A 19942-nucleotide genomic window follows, 5' to 3' on the forward strand; every position below is an offset into this window, starting at 1 on the left:
AGGTAACTGAAGAGGAGCGGCCAGTGTGTGAGTGGCTCAGGGTAGGAGTGGAGCTTTGAGGCTTTGGCTCAAGAGGCTGAGAACGAGTTTGTTACAAGTGAGGTAAGGCTGGGTAAGTTCCTTTAATTAATTTAATTAACTTAGGAGTAGGTAATGGAGGCAGCAGTTAGGGCAGTCGAGTGCTCCATATGCTGTATGTGGGGAGTCAGGGACAGCACAATTGTCCCTGATGACTACACCTGTAAAAAGTGCATCCAGCTGCAGCTTCTGACAAACAAGAGTTAAGGAACTGGAGCTGGATGAACTTCCGATCATTCAGGAGGCAGAAATGAACAGGAGTTACGGGCAGACAGTCACCCCTAAAAGTCAGGAGACAGGTAGCTGGGTGACAGTCAGGAGAGGGAAGGGGATTAGACAGAAAGAGCAGAGCACCCCTGTGGCCATTCCCATCAACAATAAGTATACTGTTTTAGATACTGTTGGTGGGACAACCTTCCAGGGGCATGTTGTAGTGGTCACATCTCTGGCACTGAGACTGGACCCTCAGCTCAGAAAGGAAGGAGGGAAAAGAGGAGAGCAGCAGTGATAGGGGATTTGATAGTTAGGGGGACAGATAAGAGGTTCTGTGAGAGAGATCGAGAATCCCGGATGGTCTGTTGCCTCCCTGGTCCCAGGGTCCGCGATATCTCAGATCAAGTTCTCAGTATTTTCAGGACAGAGGATGAGCAATCAGATGTTGTGGTCCATGTAAGGACCAATGACTTGGATAGGAAGGAGGAGGAGGTCCTGCAAAGAGAATTTAGGGAGTTCGGTGCAAAGTTGGAGGATAATTACCTCCAGGGTTGCAATCTCAGGATTGCTACCTGAGCCACGTGCTAGTAAGGTTAGAAATAGGAAGATAATGCAGCTAAATACATGGTTAAGGAGATGGTGCAGGAGGGAGGGCTTCATGTTTCTGGACAATTGGGCTTTGTTCCAGGGAAGGTGGGACCTGTTCTGACAGGATGGTTTGCACCTGAACTGGAGGGGGACTAACATCCTTGCAGGTAGATTTGTTAGTGCTGCTCTGGGTGGGGGGGTTAAACTAGATTTGCAGGGGGAGGGGAACCAGAGTGTGAGAGCAGATAGTGAGGTGGAGGAGGATAAAGGTCATGCAAGGACTGCTTGTATAGACAGAAATCAAAGGTTTGTACATAATAGAAATGTTCTCGTGTGCATCTATTTCAATGCAAGGAGTATTGTAGGTAAGGCAGCTTAGGGCATGGATTGGCACGTGGGATGACGACATTATTGCTATTAGTGAGATTTGGTTGCAGGAGGGGCAGGACTGGCAGCTTAATATTCTGGGGTTCCGATGTTTCAGACGTGATAGAGGGGGAGGGATGAAAGGGGGAGGAGTGGCGTTACTAGTCAGGGAAAATATCACAGCTGTGCGTAAACAGCACAGCCTGGAGGGCTTGTCTACAGAGGCCATATGGGTGGAGCTGAGGAATGGGAAAGGTGTGACCACACTAATATGGTTGTGTTATAGACCGCCCAATAGTCAGAGAGAATTGGAGGAGCAAATCTGTAGAGAGATAGCAGACCGCTGTAAGAAAAAGTTGTAATAGTAGGGGATTTTAACTTTCCACATATTAACAGGGACTCCCACATTGTAAAGGCTAGATGGCTTGGAGTTTGTCAAATGTGTTAAGGAAAGTTTTCTAAATCAATATATAGAGGTACCTACGAGAGGGGATGCAATACTTGATCTCCAGACAGACAGATCAGGTTACAGAAGTATGTGTAGGTGAACATTTTGGGTCCAGTGACCATAATGTCATTAGTTTCAAGTTAATTATGGATAAGGATAGGTCTGGTCCTCAAGTTGAAGTTCTAAATTGGAGAAGGGCCAATTTTGTGGAAATGAGAAAGGATCTAGGAAGAGTAGATTGGGATAAGTTGTCTTCTGGCAAGGATGTGTTCAGTAAGTGGAAGGCCTTCAAAGGCAAAATTTTGAGAGTGCAGAGTTTGCATGTTCCTGGCAGGATTAAAGTCAAAGTTAACAGGCATAAGGAACCTTGGTTTTCAAGGGATATTGGCGATCTGGTTAAGAAAAAGAAAGATGTATAGCAGGTATAGGGCACAAGGAACAGATGAGGTACTTGAAGAGTATAGAAAATGTAAGAAAATACTAAAGGAGGAAATCAGGAAGGCAAAAGAAGACATGAGGTTGCTTTGGCAGATAATGTGAAGGTAAACCCGAAGGGTTTCTACAAGTATATTAAAAGGATAGTAAGGGACAAAATTGGTCCCCTAGAAGATCAGAGTGGTCATCTATGTGTGGAGCCTCAAGAGATGAGGAGATCTTAAACAGTTTTTTGCATCAGTATTTACTCAGGAAACTGGCATACTGGAAGGAAGGGAAACAAGCAGTAGTGTCATGGAACAGAGATTAAAGAGGAGGTGCTTGCTGCTATACAGCGAATAAAGGTAGATAAATCCCCCGGGCCTGATATGACATTTCCTCGGACCTTGAGAGAGACTAGTGTAGAAATTGCAGGGGCCCTGCCAGAAATATTTAAAATGTCCTTAGCCACGGGTGTGGTGCTGGAGGATTGGAGGGTAGCTCATGTTGTTCCGTTGTTTAAAAAAGGCTCCAAAAGTAAATCAGGTAATTACAGGCCGGTGAGCCGGACATCAGTAGTAGGTAAGTTATTGAAAGGTGTTCTGAGAGATTGGATATACAAGTATTTGGACAGCCGAGGGCTGATTAAGGATAGTCAGCATGGCTTTGTGCGTGGGGTAGATCGTGTTTAACAAATCTTATTGAGTTTTTCGAGGTTACCAAGAAAGTAGATGAAGGAAAGGCTGTGGATGTTGTCTACATGGACTTTAGTAAGGCCTTTGACAAGGTCCCATATGGGAGGTTAGTTCAGAAGGTTCAGATGCTAGGTATCCATGGAGAGGTTGTAAACTGGATTCAAAATTGGCTATGTGGAAGAAGACAGAGTGGTAGTGGATGATTGCTTCTCAGACTGGAGGCCTGTGACTAGTGGTGTGCCTCAGGGATCTGTGCTGGGACTATTGTTGTTTGTTGTCTATATCAGTGATCTAGATGATAATATGGTAAATTGGATCAGCAAGTTTGCTGATGACACTAAGATTGGAGGCGTTGTGGACAGCGAGGAAGGCTTTCAAAGCTTGCAGAGGGATCTGGACCAACTGGAAAAATGGGCCAAAAATGGCAGATCGAATTTAATGCAGACAACTGTGAGGTGTTGCATGTTGGAAGGATAAATCAAAGTAGGACATACACAGTAAATGGTAGGGCACTGAGGAGTATGGAGGAACAGAGATCTGGGAGTTCAGATACATAATTCCCTGAAAGTGGCATCACAGATAGACAGGGTTGTAAAGAAGGCTTTTGGCATCCTGACATTCATAAATCAAAGTATTGAGTATAGGAGTTGGGATGTTATGGTGAGGTTGTACAAGACATCAGTGAGGCCAAATTTGGAGTATTGTGTACAGTTTTGGTCACTGAACTGTAGGAAGGATATCAGTAAGATTTAAAGAGTACAGAGAAGATTTACTAGGATGTTGCTGGGTCTTCAGGAGTTGAGTTACAGGGAAAGATTGAACAGGTTAGGACTTTATTCCTTGGCGCGTAGAAGAATGAGGGGAGATTTGATAGAGGCTTACACGAGGGGTATGGACAGAGTAAATGCGAGTAGGCTCTTTCCACTTAGATTAGGAGAGATAAATACGAGGACATGGCTTTAGTGTGAAAGGGGAAAAGTTTGGGGGAACTTCTTCACTCAGAGCGGTGGGAGTGTGGAACAAGCTGCAATCTGATGTGGTAAATGTGGGCTCACTCTTAAATTTTAAGAGCAAATTGGATAGATACATGGATGGGAGAGGTCTGGAGGGTTATGGACTGGATGCAGGTCAATGGGACTAGCAGAATAAAGTTTCGGCACAGTCTAGAAGGGCCGAATGGCCCACTTTCTGTGCTGTAGTATTCTGTGGTTCTATCCTACATGGTAGTCTGATCCAGAATGTTAATCACATGGGATCCAGAGTGAGCAGGCTGATGTTGAATTAGTTTGGTGCAAGGAGTCAGAGGGTGGTAATGGAGGGCTGTTTTGCAGACTCGATGCCTGTGACCAGACATGTGCCACAGGAATTGGCGCTGGGTCTACTTATTTATCTACATTAAGAATTTGGATGAGAATGCAGATGGCACAGTGCTAAGTTTGTAGATTACACCAAAATTGTTGGGTGTAATAGACAGTGAATGAAAATTACAAAAGGACCAAGATCAACTGGGGAAGTGGGCCAAGGAATGGCAGATGGAACTTAACCTCTGAGTGTGCGGTGGCAAGTTAATCCAGGGCAGGAGTTACATAGTGAATGATGAGTCCTGGGAAGTGCTAAAGGACCGAGACCTAGGGCTGCAAGTATGTACTGTAGCTCTAGTACATAGAAAGAACATAGATAAGATGAATGGTTCCTTCCTTTCCCCACATTTAAAAAGGGATCTGAGAGGCAACTTTTTCCTCATACAGAATGTGGAGGTATGAAAGAACTGCGAAAGGACACCAGTGAGCCAGGTATAATTACAGCATTTAAAAGATACTTGCTCAGGTAGGCACGTGGACAAGTTGGGTCATTGGGAGAACATATGATATTGAGTATCATTAAGTGTAAAGTCACCACAGACTGCATCAAAACAATGTTGTTAAGCAGCTTGCAGGCACTGAGCAAACTGCTGAAACAGTGCAGGAGGGGATGGTACCTCCATGTAGTTATCCCAGCCAGTTCTGCCCTCTAGCGCAATGCTGAAGGTTGCCACCAATCCACTACACAGCAACTCCCTTCTGCTGGTCAGACTTCAGACTTGGTCACTTTTAATGCCATGAATGCACCCTGTAACTTTTGTGGAGACTCACTGCCTGGTGAGTGAGTTGTGGAGCTTGGGGTTAAAAACTCATCCAACTTGTAGAAGGGAAGATTTGGGGAGGGAGAGGCGAGGTGTCAAAGCCCTGTCACCTTCTGTATCACCCTGACTACCACCTCCAGGAGCAGGTTGAGCAGAGTTCTTCAGAATCAGAATTAGGTTTAATATCACTGACAGAGCATGAAATTTGTTGATTAAACAAATCTACAACTCATCCATGATTAATAGCAAATCATCTCCATCTGAACAGTTTTGTTAAGGTCAGGGATACAGGTAATCCACAGCAGGGAACTACACAAATTGCCATGATGAACATAGTGAAGAAACACCCAGCATCCCTGTCCCTTGAACAACTGGGCACCTCCGACTGTTCCCATCTGCCCTGGATAGCTCCCTTCTGCTCAGGGAAACATGACAGGAATGTAAAGCAAAAAGGTCATTATCACCTGCTTGAAGAGATGGGAGAAAACATTCAACATTCAGAGCCAATAAATTCCTGAACTGCTGTGAACAGTTAAGTTCACCCCAATGGGAGACAAACATACTTGCCTCCCAGATTTACAAACCTCAGCAGGGGATCATTTTCTGATGAACAACAGTGGTATTTATACCAACGTCTGTCGTAAGTACAGAACTGGAAATAGAATGTCTGAGTTAACCTGACTGAGCAGAACGAGGGTGAAGGTCATTCCCCAATGAAATTCCCCAAAGGTACATTTCCACAAATGGATTGTTTCTTTAAAAAAACAAGTTAATCTTTAACTTTTATTTAAAATACTTGAAACTGTATCACAAATAAAATAAGCAAAAGAATATTTTACAAGTAAAAACTTCCCCATTCTGTTGGATAAAAAAAATTAATGATGGGAGTCCAGCCCTGTATGGGCAGTCCATCAGGACCAATCCCCATGGACTGAGACAGTAGGGAGATTCTGGACTGGGGGGAGGGAGGAGGGGGGTGAGTTTAACCCTGTATCGGCAGTCCATCAGGACTGATCACCATGGATTGAGACAGTAGGGAGATTCTGGATTGGGTGGAGGTGGATGTGGAGACGAGTCCAGCCCTATATTGACAATCTCTCGGGATCAATCACTCCAGACTGAGACAATGGGGTGATCCTGGACAGGGACAGGAGAGAAGAGAGAGGGCAAGTATAGCCCTGTATTGACAGTCCATCAATACATGGACTGAGATAGTGGGATGATTCCAGATTTTTGGGCAGGGACTGAACTGCATCAGTCAGGGAAGCTGATTATTGTTCTGGAGAGGGAGCGTTAAGATGTCTAGATCTGTGCATTTCCCCCCATTGACTTGTAGGAGCAGCCACTCTGAGCAGGGAGGTGCCCCGATTGAAGATTCTTGGTGGGATCGAGGATCCCTTCCACGCAGTGGACCAGCAAGTAGGAGAGCAGAGAGCAACACATATAAAATGCTGGAGGAACTCAGCAGGTCAGGCAGCATCTATGGAAAAGAGTACAGTCAACGTTTCAGGCCGAGACCCTTTGGCAAGGCTTTTCTGTAGATGCTGCCTGGCCTGATGAGTTCCTGCAGCATTGTGTGTGTACTGCTCCGATTTCCAGCATCTGCAGATTTTCTCTTGTTTGTGAGGGGAGCAGAGACTTGATTTGGTGGGACCACCAGTCACTGCCCCAGAATGGTAGAATCAGGTGTGGACCTGACACCTTGTAGGCAATCTCTAAAGAGCCACAGACAACTCTCCTGGTTATACGGCAGACAGGATTACCAACCCGTTTACAGATAATTTAATAGCTTTAGGATGATGGGAAAGCAAGAGTTTCAGAAATTCTCAGTGTCAAGGCAGTTTGAAGAGGATGAAATGGGTGATGGGAACAATATTCCCTGGTTGGGGTGTGTCTCACAGTAAACCAGGGTGCATGTGGGGTTGAAGCATTCATCCACTGCACAATCTGTGGCTGAAGCACTGGTTTAAAAACTCCTTCAGCCATGGCTGAGGGAGAGGGATCAGCCAGAAGCCATGGTGAGAGGATGTCATAGAGAAGTGCAGCGCAGAAGCAGGCCCTTTGGCCCATCTAGCCCATGCTGGAGCTATTTAAACTGCCTCCTCCCATTGACCTGAATCAGAACCATAACCCTTCATATTTCTACCATCCAAACAACTTTTAAACACTGAAATCAAGCTCACATGCACCACTTGTGCTGGTAGCTCATTCCACAATCTCACAATTCTGAGTGGTTTCCCCTCTTGTTTCCCTTAAACTTTTCACCTTTCACCCCTAACCCATGACCTTTGGTTGTAGTCCCACCCAACCTCTGGAAAAAGCATGCTTGCATTAACCCCATCTATACGCCTCATAATTTTGTATACCTCTATGAAATCTCAGTCTTCTTAGTTCTAAAGACTAGAGTCCTAACATATTCAGTCTTTCCTTATAACTCAATCCCTCCAGACCCAGCAACTTGCTTGTACATTTTCTCTGCACTCTTAACTACATCTTTCCTGTAGATAGGTGACCGAAACTCCAAATTAGGCCCCATCAACATAACATCCCATCTTCTGTACTCAATGCATTGATTTTTGAAGGCTCATGTGCCAAAAGCTTTCTTTACAACATCTACCTGTGATGCAACAAATTATGGACCCGTATTCCCAGATCCCTTTGTTCTACCACTCTCCTCAGTGCCCTACCCGTTTGGTCATACTGAAGTGCAACATCTTGCACTGGTTGGAGCACTGCCTTCAGTTCAGACACTGGGGTCAGGATGGGCAGGCTGAGATCAGCACAATTCCCTGGACTGCAGGGATTGAAGTGGCCACTGCTCCCAAACCATTCCAGGTAGAGGACCCCGAGTTATAGGAAAAGGTTGAATAGCTTAGGATTTTATTCTCTGGAGCAAAGGAGAATAGGGGGAGATTTGATAAAGGTACACAGAATTATGAGGGGTATAGATAAGGTCAATGCAAGCAGGCTTTTTCCACAGAGATTGAGAGAGACTAGAACTAGAGGTCATGGGTTAAGAGTGAAAGATGAAATATTTAAAGGGGAACTTCTTCCCTCAGAGGGTGGTGTGGAATTAACTGCCAGTGGAAATGATGGATGCAGGGTTGATTTCAACATTTAAGAGAAACTCGGACAGGTATATGGAGGGAGGGGTTCGGCTATGGTCTGAGTGCAGATTGATGGGTCTTGACAAAGTAATCGTTCAGCTCATACCAGAGGGGCCAAATGGCCCGACTCTGCTGTATCACTACATAGGATTAGTTGTTATGGAAACCATCCCCTCTGGTAGCACAGTCCTGTTCAGAAGGCATTTCCTCATACAGATATGGGCAGCTGGTTGAAGTTTTAAATGAAAGAATGAGAGCAGTGATAAGGGGTGTGTTGGTGAGGGAACTAGTGTCAAACATACCAACACTTCAAGGGCCAGAAACAAACAGCTACCTACTGTGCTCCGTAGTGGCAGGTGAAAGGGGAACACAGTTATGTTCCAGTGGACACACTGATTGCTCAGGAACAGTCTGGAGTTGTACTGGATAGGAATTCAAAGGAATTTGGATGGAAGCAATCTGTGTTAACAGGAACATTTGCTAAAGGGGGCATTTATACTTTATGGGGGTCTTGAATTTATAAACCCTACAATCAAAACAAAGTCTTCAGAATATTTGAATAAAACATGTTAGGTTAAAAATTTTTAAACAGCAGTTGTTAGTGGCTTTGATGTAGTGTTCTAGAGAGGCAGAACTTAGATCAAAGGCAGCAACATGGTTAGTGCTGAAATCTTCCAGAATCATCCAACTTCTTTCCCTCTGAATGGACATTGAATCCATAAACTTTATCTCACTACTTTTCTTTGCACTACTTATTTAACTATTTAATATAAAGACTAATTTTTCCCTCTATTATGTATTGCATTGCATCACAAGACATGGAGCAGAATTAGGCCATTCAGCCCATTGAGTCTGCTCTGCCATTCCATCATGGCTGATCCTGGATCCCACTCCACCCCATACACCTGCCTTCTCCCCATATCCTTTGATGCCCTGACTGATTAAGAAACTCAACTTCCACCTTAAATATACCCATGGACTTTGCCTCCACTACAGTCTGTGGCAGAACATTCCACAGATTCACCACTCTCTGGCTCAAAAAATTCCTCCTTACCTCTGTTCTAAAAGATCACCCCTCAATTTTGAGATTGTGCCCTCTAGTTCTGGATACCCCCACCAGAAGAAACATCTGCTCCACAACCACCCTATCTAGTCCTTTCAACATTTGGTAGGTTTCAATGAGATCCCTTTGCATTCTTCTAAATTCCAGTGAGTACAGGCCCTAAGCTGCTGAATGCTCCTCATAAGTTGACCCCTTCATTCTTGGAATCATCCTTGTGAACCTCTTCTGGACTCTCCAATGAGAGAACATCCTTTGAGATAAGGGTCAAAACTGTTGACAATATTCCAAGTGCAGCCTGACTTATAAACCTTATAAAGCCTCATCATCTTGAAATAAATGCCAACATTGCATTTGCCTTCTTTACCACAGACTCAACCTGTAATCAACCTTCCGGGAGTCTTGCACGAGGACTCCTAAGTCCCACTGCACCTATTTGAACCTCTACCATTTAGATAGTACTCCACACTATTGTTCCGCTTACCAAAATGCATTATCATACATTACTCAACACTGCATTCCATCTGACTTTTTTTTGCCCATTCTTCCAATTTGTCTAAGCCCTGCTGTAATCGCATTGCTTCCTCAGCACTACCTACCCCTCCACCTATCTTCATGTCATTTGCCAACTTTACCACAAAACCATCAATTCCATTATCCAAATCATTCACAAACAATGTGAAAAGTAGCAGTCCTAATACTGACCCCTGAGGAACACTAGTCACTGGCAGCCAACCAGAGAAGGTCTCCTTTATTCCCACTTGTTGCCTGCTGCCCGTCAGTCATTCCTCTGTCCATTCCAGTATCTTTCCTGTAACACCATAGAATTTTATCTTGTTAAGCAGCCTCACGTGTGCTGAAAAAATGAATATCACAGAATATGCCAGTGATATTAAACCTAATTCTGATATCTGCCTCATGTTCAGCAAAAGAGAACTCTGGTAAGTAAAACTGAACTTTCCCTGAATCCCAATTCTTTTAAACAGGATTTTAACAATGGCTGCTAAACTACTGGGCAAAAGAGTGAAGTGCAAGGGTAGTGTGGGACAGAGGGAAGCGGTGGGTGATAATGAGCTGCTCTCCAGCACTGTGCTTTTCTTGTCAGCTCTGTGGAAATGGAGAGACACACATACACTACTTCATTGCAATTTCCATTGCACTGTGATGAAACTGAGAACCACCATCAATCACAGTGACAGTGCACGCGAGTTTCCCACCGCCCGGTGTCCAACAGTTTCTTGCAGGTGGCTCAGGGAATGTGTTGTCACAGGAGCAGATCCTTTATCGTCACTGAAAATGAATTAAAGTTTATCACCTTCCACAATCAATGGTCACAGGCCATCTCTATCACTAAATTAAAAATGTCTGCAACCAGCTACTCAAATTAAAAGGAAAAACTCAACATGCCAAATGTGAATGGGCTGTCCTGGGACACCAAAAATAGAGGTTCACCGAGAGTGCACCACAGAGTGTCCTCTGAAACACTAATCACTAGATTGTCCAGTCAGCTGGTGGCACTGCAGTTTTCTCAGCAATCTGGAATGGTGAACAGCACGCTTCAGTGCAGAGTAAACTAGAACCTGAGCAGGCAGTCATACTAAGGCAATAATAAACATATCTTAGCCGTGCTACACCAAGGGCCAGATATGTTACCCTTTACCAAACTAATCAAAGACTGATAAGTGCATGCTGTACTCTGAACATGTAGTGCCTAACGCTAGTTCAGCTAGGCTGTTTAATTCAAACTAACAAGGAACCTTGTGGAAATCTGGTTCCCCTGTGGGTAACGCACAAGTTCACTGTTATCATTGTGGGTGTGGACTGTGATTCAACTTTATATGTGTGGCTCGCAATGGGCAATACGTCACACCCTGGACAACCTGACACCCCAAGTATCGCAATATGGCAATTACAAATATCACCCTTCTAGCACAAAGTATAGTCAGAAATTATCCAAAATAAAGTTAGTGTCTACACCATGACTATTAGCTACCACAATAAACACTACTGTATTCCTAAAGTCATATTATCAACAGTGCCACAGCCTAACCTCGACATCAGTGCACAGACGTGACTACAAGCCAATGGAATTAGTGATCAGAAGTGAAATGATTTCACCTGGCAGCCATTTAACAATGATCAGACCACACCAGGCTGTCAGAGCAGCAACTGTGTTCACAGGGCAGTGAACAAGTGCAGGGTGTGGACCTCCCTCCATTTCACATGCACTTCACTCAACTACAATGAAAACCTCACACATTTTTCTAAGGCCGAGAAATTTTTGCTGTGTCGCACAGACTATCAGAACAGAACACAGAAAAACAAAGGTCTCTTTATAATGGTAAACGAGTATATTACAATTATTTTGCTCTGCATCTTGCCTGGAGTTAAGGCCTCACACTAGGCCAGATGTGTGAAAAGTCTTCAGTTCTAGTCAGTCTAAAAAACATTATTTTTGTTTTAAGTATTGAAAAACATTTAATTATATAACCCTTCATCAGCGTTCTATTCTCTCGTCCAGGTTAAATTCTCTTCAGTGGAGGCCAGGTTTACGCCAGCAATTGGCAGAAAGATTACAAATACATCCGTCTCACACCAATCACATGATGAGTTCGTCCTGAGGGGTTTCAGCAGTCCTCACACTGGAGTTCATGACAGTTTCCAGAGGTCAGCAGACCCTCTCGCTGCACAAAATGCTGCCACGCATCAAAAATAAAGTAGAAATCAAATCTGCCACTTGAGAAAGGCAACTGCCAGACTCCTCGTATCTGGAGCGAAACCATATTATACTAAATTATCCAAAGATATACAATCGATGGTTCCGCCTGAAGCCTCCACGGAAACACAGCGGAAAGGCCTTAGTGTCCCTTGTAGTGCACATAGTGTGCGTGCGCCCGCCTTCACAGCTGGGCTTCAGTGCAGGTTGGCAGCAGCAATGGCAAAAGCTTCCTGGATCTCTCGCACGGTCAGAATCCGAGTCAACATCTGCTCCATGTGCTCCTTACTAATGGGCTGGGTTGAGTACCAGATCGGACTGTTCGGAGCCACCACAGGCTCGGGCGTCAGGTAGAAGGTATCGTTCCTGCCTTTCACACTCTGGGGACTGAACAAGATATCACAGGTTATTTGGGAAAATCAATCTTGTAAGACTTGCAACAGATTTAATAAGAATTCAATGCCTGTCACCTAGGTCATACCTAGACACCCCCTCCATTGGCACTAGTCACCAGGTGAGAGCACACTCATCACAACTGTCCAGGCAACTGGTGCCAGGTCCTCAGGGAGTTCATGACAACCCTACGTCACCATGAGCAATAGTAAGGGCTGTCCTCAATAGATGATCATTTCAGTATTAAATGGACATCCCTTTATTCTAAGGCTGTACCCTCAAGGCTTAGACCGCCCCCCCAAACTACTGGCAACACCCACTCCATACCTACTATCTAGGCCTTTCAGTATTTGATAGGTTTCAATAAGATTCCCCTCATTCTTCTGAACTCCAGCAAGCATAGGCCCAGAATCAAACACCTCATACACCAACCCTTTCGTTCCCAGAATCATTCTCATGAACCTCCTCTGGGCTCTCTCCAATGTCAGCACATCCTTTTATAGATAAGGGACCCTAAAGCAGAACAGTTTTCAGCCAGCCATGGAATCAGCACAGAAGAATACGGTGTATTGACCTTCATTGATCATGGAATTGAATTTAGGAGCTGCGAGGTATTGTTGCAGCTATATAGGACCCTGGACAGACCACACATGGAGTACTGTGTTCAGTTCTGGTCGCCTCACTATAGGAAGGATGTGGAAACCACAGAAAAGGTGCAGAAGAGATTTACAAGGATGTTGCCTGGATTTCGGAGCATGCCTTATGAGAATAGGTTGAGTGAACTTGGCCTTTTCTCCTTAGAGCGACAGAGGATGAGAGATGACCTGATAGAGGTGTATTTAACCCTGAGGCTCGCCCAGCTCGTGTTCGTCTAGGGTAATCAGCCTTCGGCTCCACCAAACTGGGTAATCACGTTTGTGTGGATGCTGTGTAATGTACCCCCCGTTACAAACCCACAACGCAAAATATCAGACAGTACACCATATGCAATTAAATGATAGACTTTATGAATCTTAATCTGAATATAGGGTTAGTAATGAAAATAAACAAAACAAAAAGAGCCAAAGTCCCCGTTGGAGCTCACTCAGTAGTCATTCTTCCACCATCGGTCTCCTCCGAACATCGCCGACCTTCTGACCCTCAGATCTCAGTCCACTCTGTCCGGTGGTCTACCAGCTCTCTCCACATGTGTCCTCCCTCTTCATCTCTCCTCAGCAAAAGAACCGCGAGAAACCCGGCTCCCAGACACACAAGAACGAACAACATTTCTCCCATTGGATAGCCACTGAATTCCAAAGTCCCATTATCTCTAGTCATAACCCAAAAATTGCTGCTACAGAGAAACCATTACCTTAACAGTGGAACATTACTTAGAAGCCATTACATTAGCCTTAGCAGTGAAACCTTACAGCGTGTTACATGTATAAGATGATGAGAGGCATTGATCGTGTGGATAGTCAGAGGCTTTATCCCAAGGCTGAAATGGCTGCCACAAGAGGGCACAGGTTTAAAGTGCTTGGAAGTAGGTATAGAGGAGGTGAGTGCGTGGAATGGGCTACCAGCAATGGTGGTGGAGGCGGATACGATAGGGTCTTTTAAGAGACTTTTGGATAGGTACATGGAGTGTAGAAAAATAAAAGGCTATGGGTAACCCTAGGTAATTTCTAAGGTAGGGACATATTCAACACAACTTTAAGGCCTGTACTGTGCTGTAGGTTTTCTATGTTTCTAAGAACTGACCACCTACACTTTGAGGACAAAGTATTTGTTTGAATACATGTCAGAGATTCCCAACGTGGGATCCACAGACCCCTTGCTTGTTGGCCATGGCATAAAACAAGTTGGAAACCACTGATACAAATAAATTAATTATTACTATGAAATAGCTCAATGCTGTTCATTGGCTGACCCAGCTGGAATCCACCCTGTCAAATCTAGGTAGTCACATGAGAGCACTCAACTCATTCTAAGTACAGTGCAAGAGAGTTTAGTTCAATCCCTGAGTGTCATTCAACCAGGCATCAACCAAGTGGAGATCACTCTGATCCACTGCAGGTGGCTGGCTAGATCAATGCTAAAAACCACGAATGCTATAGGAGAATTCATCAATAAGTTTGAGGATGGAGGCATTTGCCCCTCATTTACAGAAACATTCTCACCATTTGAAGAGGTAGAAGTCATACAGTTTGATGGGACAGCGCAGTGGGTTCTCAGGGTTCTCCGACTGCTCTGCATACATGTCATCTGTAACTGAAACGCAGACAGATTTCAGATTACAAATCAACATTACACGTCAGCATAGGACTGATGTTCTGCACTTTGAGAACAAAGTATTTGAACACAAATCAGGGATTTCCAATCTGGGGTCCACAAACCCTTGGTATTAGCCTTGGCATAAAAAAAAGTTGGGAAAAGTCCAAGACAACTGGGGACAGGCAGTAATGCTACCAGAGTCTGTTCAACTATCCCCTAAAACCATTGCTGTCTTGCCCCAGCTTCTAACCTACTAGCAGGTCCAATGTCAAGTTGGAGGAGGAAGTTTAGCGAGACAGCGAACTCTAGTGTAAGTGTCTGCTCTCAGAAGGGCTTGGGGTGAGAGTGCCAAGGTTTTGGCAGGGCAGTCTCGGTGAAGAGCTTGGGATGAGAGTACCAAGGCTTCAGTAGGGGTGGTCTCGGTGTGGGGGCAGGCTGAATGGTGACGGGGGGTGGGGGGGGGGGGGGAGAGAGGGGGGGAAGAGAGAAAAAAAGAGAGGGGAGAGAAACATAAGTAACTACAAATGTTTGAATCTGGAGCCAAACTGCTGGAGGAACTTAGAAGGTTGATTAGAATCTGCGGAGGCAGAGGGATAGTAAATGGATCAGGACAATATCCTGATTTAGTCCTGGCATGGGCCATTACCACACCTCTGCCTCCACAGGCGCTGCTCCATTTTAGTTCAAGGCAAGGTTTGAGCAGCCAAAATCTTCCTGAATGGTGCAGAGAGTTGAGTGGTAAATGGCAGCTTGTGCTCCTAGTTATTTACTCCACACTGTCCTTTCCCAATTATATTCTCTTTGGGGATTCTTACTGTCAGTTTGCCCTCCATCTTCACTTCTTTATAAAATTGGATAGCCTACACTCAGTCCTCCATCAGAGTCTTTAAGCATAGGTTGCAAATGGCAGGATTCAGTCCCAACCCCCACCAGTAACCCCCCCGCCCCCCCCAGCATTGATTCTGTTTTCTGTCCCCTAACTAATTTCCCTCAATTCTAGTATCCCTAATCAAGTGACTCCTATTCTGAGAGCTGTGGGGTCCATATCAGAGGCACCAAGGTGGGAGTAGAGGATACTGCAGTATCAACATACACCGAGTGGCCAAGTTAACCTGCTTGTTAATGCAAACATGTAAACAGCTAATCAGGTGGTAGCATCTCAATGCATAAAAGCATGCAGACATGGTCAACAGATTCAGTTGTTGTTCAGACCAAACATCAGAATGGGGAAGAAATGTGATCCAAGTGACTATGACTGTAGAAGGATCGTTGCTGCAAGATGGAGGGGTTTGATCATCTCACAAACTGCTGATCTCCTGGGATTTTCACCCACAACAGTCTCTAGCATAGGGGTTCCCAACCTGTGGTTTACAGACCCTTGTTTATTGTTTCATCGCACAAAAAGTTTGAAAGCCCTGTTCTGAAGTATACAAAGAACAATGAGAGAAACAAAAAAATACATCCAGTGAGTGGCAGCTCAATGGGTGCACATGCCCCTTGAATGAGTGGTCAGAGGAAAATGGCCACACTGGTTTAAACTGACAGAAAGGTGACCAACTTAAATAACCATACATTACAAAAGTGGTGTGCAGAAGAGCATCTCTGAATACATGACACGTTGAACATTTGAAGTGGATGGGCTACAGCAGCACAAGACCATGAACATACACTCAGGGGCAACTATTAGATATAGGAAGTACATGATAAAATGGCCACTGAGTATAGAAAACAGCGACAGACCAATTGGCCCCAAGAGTTGTTCTGCTATTTAAATAGAAAGGGGATGACATGGAATTAAGTGTTGCTGATAGTGAAGGTTATTGCAGATTACAGGGAATCTTATCAATTTGGGAAGTGGGGAGGCATGGCAAATAGATTTCAACACCGATAAATGTGAAGGATGTATTTTGGAAAAGTCAAACCAATGTTGCACTTGCACTATGAATGATAGAGCATTAGGGAATGTCATGGAAGAGGAACTTAAGAGCACATTGCTCATTGAGAGCAGTAACGAAGGCAGACAGGAGGGTGAAATGGGTGTTTAGTACACTGACCTTCAGGATGATTAGATAACTGGATTTTAAGACACAAAAGGCATCAAGGTTATCCAAAGAGAACAAGAACACTATTGAGATAGTGGAGAGGAGACAGCTACAAATCAAAAGGTACAGTATAGTACAGGCCTTCCAGCCCACAATGTTATGCTAATCCTTCAACCCATTCCAACATCTATCCCTTCCCCACCACATAGCTCTCCCATTTTTTAAAGTCATCCATGTACCTAACTAAGAGTCTTAAATGTCCCTAATGTATCTGCCTCTACCACAACCCTGGCAACATATTCCATGCACTCACCAGTAAAAATAAACCCTACCTCTGACATTTTCCCCTCCATGCATTCCTCCAATCACTTTAAATGATGCCCTCTCATATTAGCCATTTCTGCCCTGGAAAATAAGCTCTGGCTATCCACTCGATCTTTGTCTCTTGCATACATCTATCAAGTCATCTCTCATCCTCCTTCACTCCAAGGAGAAAAGCTGTAGCTCACTCAACCTCTCCTCAAAAGGGACGCTCTCTAATCCAGGCAGAACATGTTGGAAAGGCTGAATGACCTGTAAGGCAACTGCACTTCAATCTCAAGACAAGATTTAAGGCTTAACAGACATTTTCACATTTAAACCAGGTCATCCCAATTCAGATACAACGACCAACACCAACAATTCCAACAGCGTGCCTGGATTACGAGAGAGAGGAACAGAGCAGGTTTCATTTACCAAGATTAATTCAGAATTGGGTTAGCGTTTCTTCTCTATGGAGCTGTGAATCTCTGAACCTGGCTGCAGACCAGATAGTTAATTGATGTTGTCCTTGTCCATTGATACATTTTGGAAAGTTAAACCAAGCCAGGACATAGTGACTGGTAGGGCCTTGGAGAGTGTTATATAATAGAGAAACCAAGAGACACAGGTGGTGACACAGGCAAAAAGAATGGTGAAGATAGAGCTTGGCATATTTACCTTCATTCAGGTCACTGAGTACAAGAGTTGGGACATCATGTTGCAGCTGTACAAGACATTGGTGTGACTGCAGTTAACAGTATTGTGGGCAGACACACTATAGGAAGGAATTCACTTAGCAGGAAAGATTCACAAGGATGTCAACCAGGATTGAAGGACTGAAGTTCTGAACAAGCTAGGACTGTTTTTCTTGGAATGGAGGAGGCTGAGGAGTGACCTTACAAGTTAATAAAATCATGAGGGGCCTAGATAAAGTGTATATTCACTGTCTTTCCCCCAGGATATAGCAAATTTACAGGGCATAGGTTGAAGGTGAGGGGGAAAGATTTAAAGGCACCTGAGGGACAACTCCTCTCATACAGAGAATGGTGGGTATATGAAATGAGCTGCCAGTGAAAGTGGTAGAGGCAGGTGCACTAATAATATTTTAAAGATATTTGGATAGGTATATAAACATGAAATGCTTAGAGGGATACGAGCCAAATGCAGGAAAACTCAGGGCAACTTGCTGGAACTGGGTAAGTTGGGCCAAAAGGCCCGTAAAGCTCTATCACTGGTGGGACCAGCTCGAGATGCCTGATGGTCTACTTCTATATCTTTGTGATTAGCAGCATCTCCTCCATGATCTCCATCAGCATAGGTGCACCACAAGGCTGTGTACTTAGCCCTCCTGCTCTACTTGCTTTATACTTATGAAGCTCCAATGCCTTATTTAAGTTTGCTGATGCTGAATCAAAGGTGGTGACAAATTGGCATATAGGAGGGAGACTAAAAAATCAAGGAGCTGTTTATTCACTTCTGGAGGAGGAAACCATAAGTTCCATGAGCCAGCTCTCATCAGGAGACCAGAGGTGAAGAGGGTCAGCAACTTTAAATTCCTCGGTGTTATCATTTTGAAGGACTTGTCCTGGGCTCAGCACACAAGTGCAATTACGGAGAAAACACAGCAGCACCTCTACTTCCTTAGTAATTTGTGAAGATTCAGCATGATATCTAAAACTTTGTTAAACTTCTAGTGATGTGTGGCAGAGAGTGCAAAACCATTCCCACCATTGAGCACATCTAAATGAAACATTATCGCAGAAAAGCAGTATCCATCACCAGTGACCCCACCACCCAGTTCATGCTCTCTTCTTGCCACTGCCATCAGCGCACCAGGTTCAGGAACAGTTATCACCCCTCAACCATCAGGCTCTTGAACCAAAAGAGCACAACCTCTTTCAAATTCACTCACCCCATCAATGAACTGTTTCACAACCTATAGACTCAAAGAAGCCTCTCATCATGTGTTTTATTATTGTATTTGCAGTTTGTCTATTGCACACTGATTGTTTCTCCTTCTTGTTGAGTGCAGTCTTTCATTCATTCTACTGAATTTCTTGAATTGAGTATGACCACAAGAAAATAAATCTCAGCGTTGTATATGGTGACGCAAGTACTTTGAGTGTAAATTTACTTTGACTTTGAGTTCTGTGACCATTCTTAATAAACTAGGAACTGTCAGCCTTGTGTGCATCTTGTGTAAATGTCTCCCTTTAGAGCTGGAGGTACTTTCTCCAGAGTTTCAGTGATTCACCCCCTTGTTGCATATGCAATCTCTGGGATGAAGCGAAACAATGAACAAAGTACTAACAAGTAATGAACTTTAAACAGGTTTAAACTACCAAACCAGTGTGTTTCAAATGCCCAGTTTTCCAGCTGCACAACCATTTATGCTTAGCATTTACTGAGATTTAGGAACTAATTTTGGAAACCAAACATCCAATCTTTGTTGTGCAAATGTGGAGGACTCCCAGGGAGGGAATTGTCAGGAAAACTGCTTCCCAATGACATACAAATAGTTTGAGACAGGTAGGTGCTGACCTTTCTGACCAGTCTGATGGAGACCCAATGCTTTCAGATAACGAATACTTGTGCTTTTGTCCTTGGGATTGACTGGGTTCTTTTTTGTCTGTCGAACCACCTTTGAGAAGGCCAGTTTCATGTGCTGTTCCACACTCTTCAATAGGAAGTACCTGAATGAAGAGAACAAGACGAAATTTTGCTATACATAGAAACAGAAAACCTACAGCACAATACAGGTCCTTTGGCCCACAAAGTTGTGCCGAACATGTCACTACCTCAGAAACTACTAGGCTTACCTATCGCCCTCTATTTTACTAAGCTCCATGTACCAATCTAAAAGTCTCTTAAAAGACGCTATTGTATCCGCCTGCACCACTGTTGCCAGCAGCCCATTCCACGCACTCACCACCCAGAGTAAAAAACTTACCCCTGACATTTCCTCTGTACCTACTTCCCAGCACCTTAAACCTATGTCTTCTCGTGGCAACCATTTCAGCTCTGGGAAAAAAGCCTCTGACTATCCACACGATCAATGCCTCTCATCATCTTATACACCTCTATCAGGTCACCTCTCATCCTCCTTCACTCCAAGGAGAAAAGGCCGAGTTCACTCAACCTATTCTC

The 19942-nt window shown here is 44.3% G+C and overlaps 1 protein-coding gene across 4 annotated transcripts in view; it reads right to left on the reverse strand.

Moving 5' to 3' along the window:
- Nucleotides 1-11403: 11403 nt before the first annotated feature.
- LOC140741682 (transcriptional regulator QRICH1-like) overlaps nucleotides 11404-19942 on the reverse strand; it is a 65226-nt gene continuing 56687 nt past the window's right edge. For all 4 annotated transcript variants that reach the window (XM_073071954.1, XM_073071955.1, XM_073071957.1 and 1 more), the window contains 3 exons: nucleotides 19337-19488; nucleotides 14360-14450; nucleotides 11404-12194 (listed from right to left, as the gene is read on the reverse strand). In XM_073071954.1, coding sequence (XP_072928055.1) covers nucleotides 12005-12194; nucleotides 14360-14450; nucleotides 19337-19488 — 433 coding nt within the window. In that variant the 3' untranslated portion in view covers nucleotides 11404-12004. The remainder of the gene's footprint in view (nucleotides 12195-14359; nucleotides 14451-19336; nucleotides 19489-19942) is intronic.

The sequence above is a fragment of the Hemitrygon akajei genome, chromosome 19 (assembly GCF_048418815.1).
Source record: "Hemitrygon akajei chromosome 19, sHemAka1.3, whole genome shotgun sequence".
In the NCBI taxonomy this organism is placed as follows: Eukaryota; Metazoa; Chordata; class Chondrichthyes; order Myliobatiformes; family Dasyatidae; genus Hemitrygon; species Hemitrygon akajei.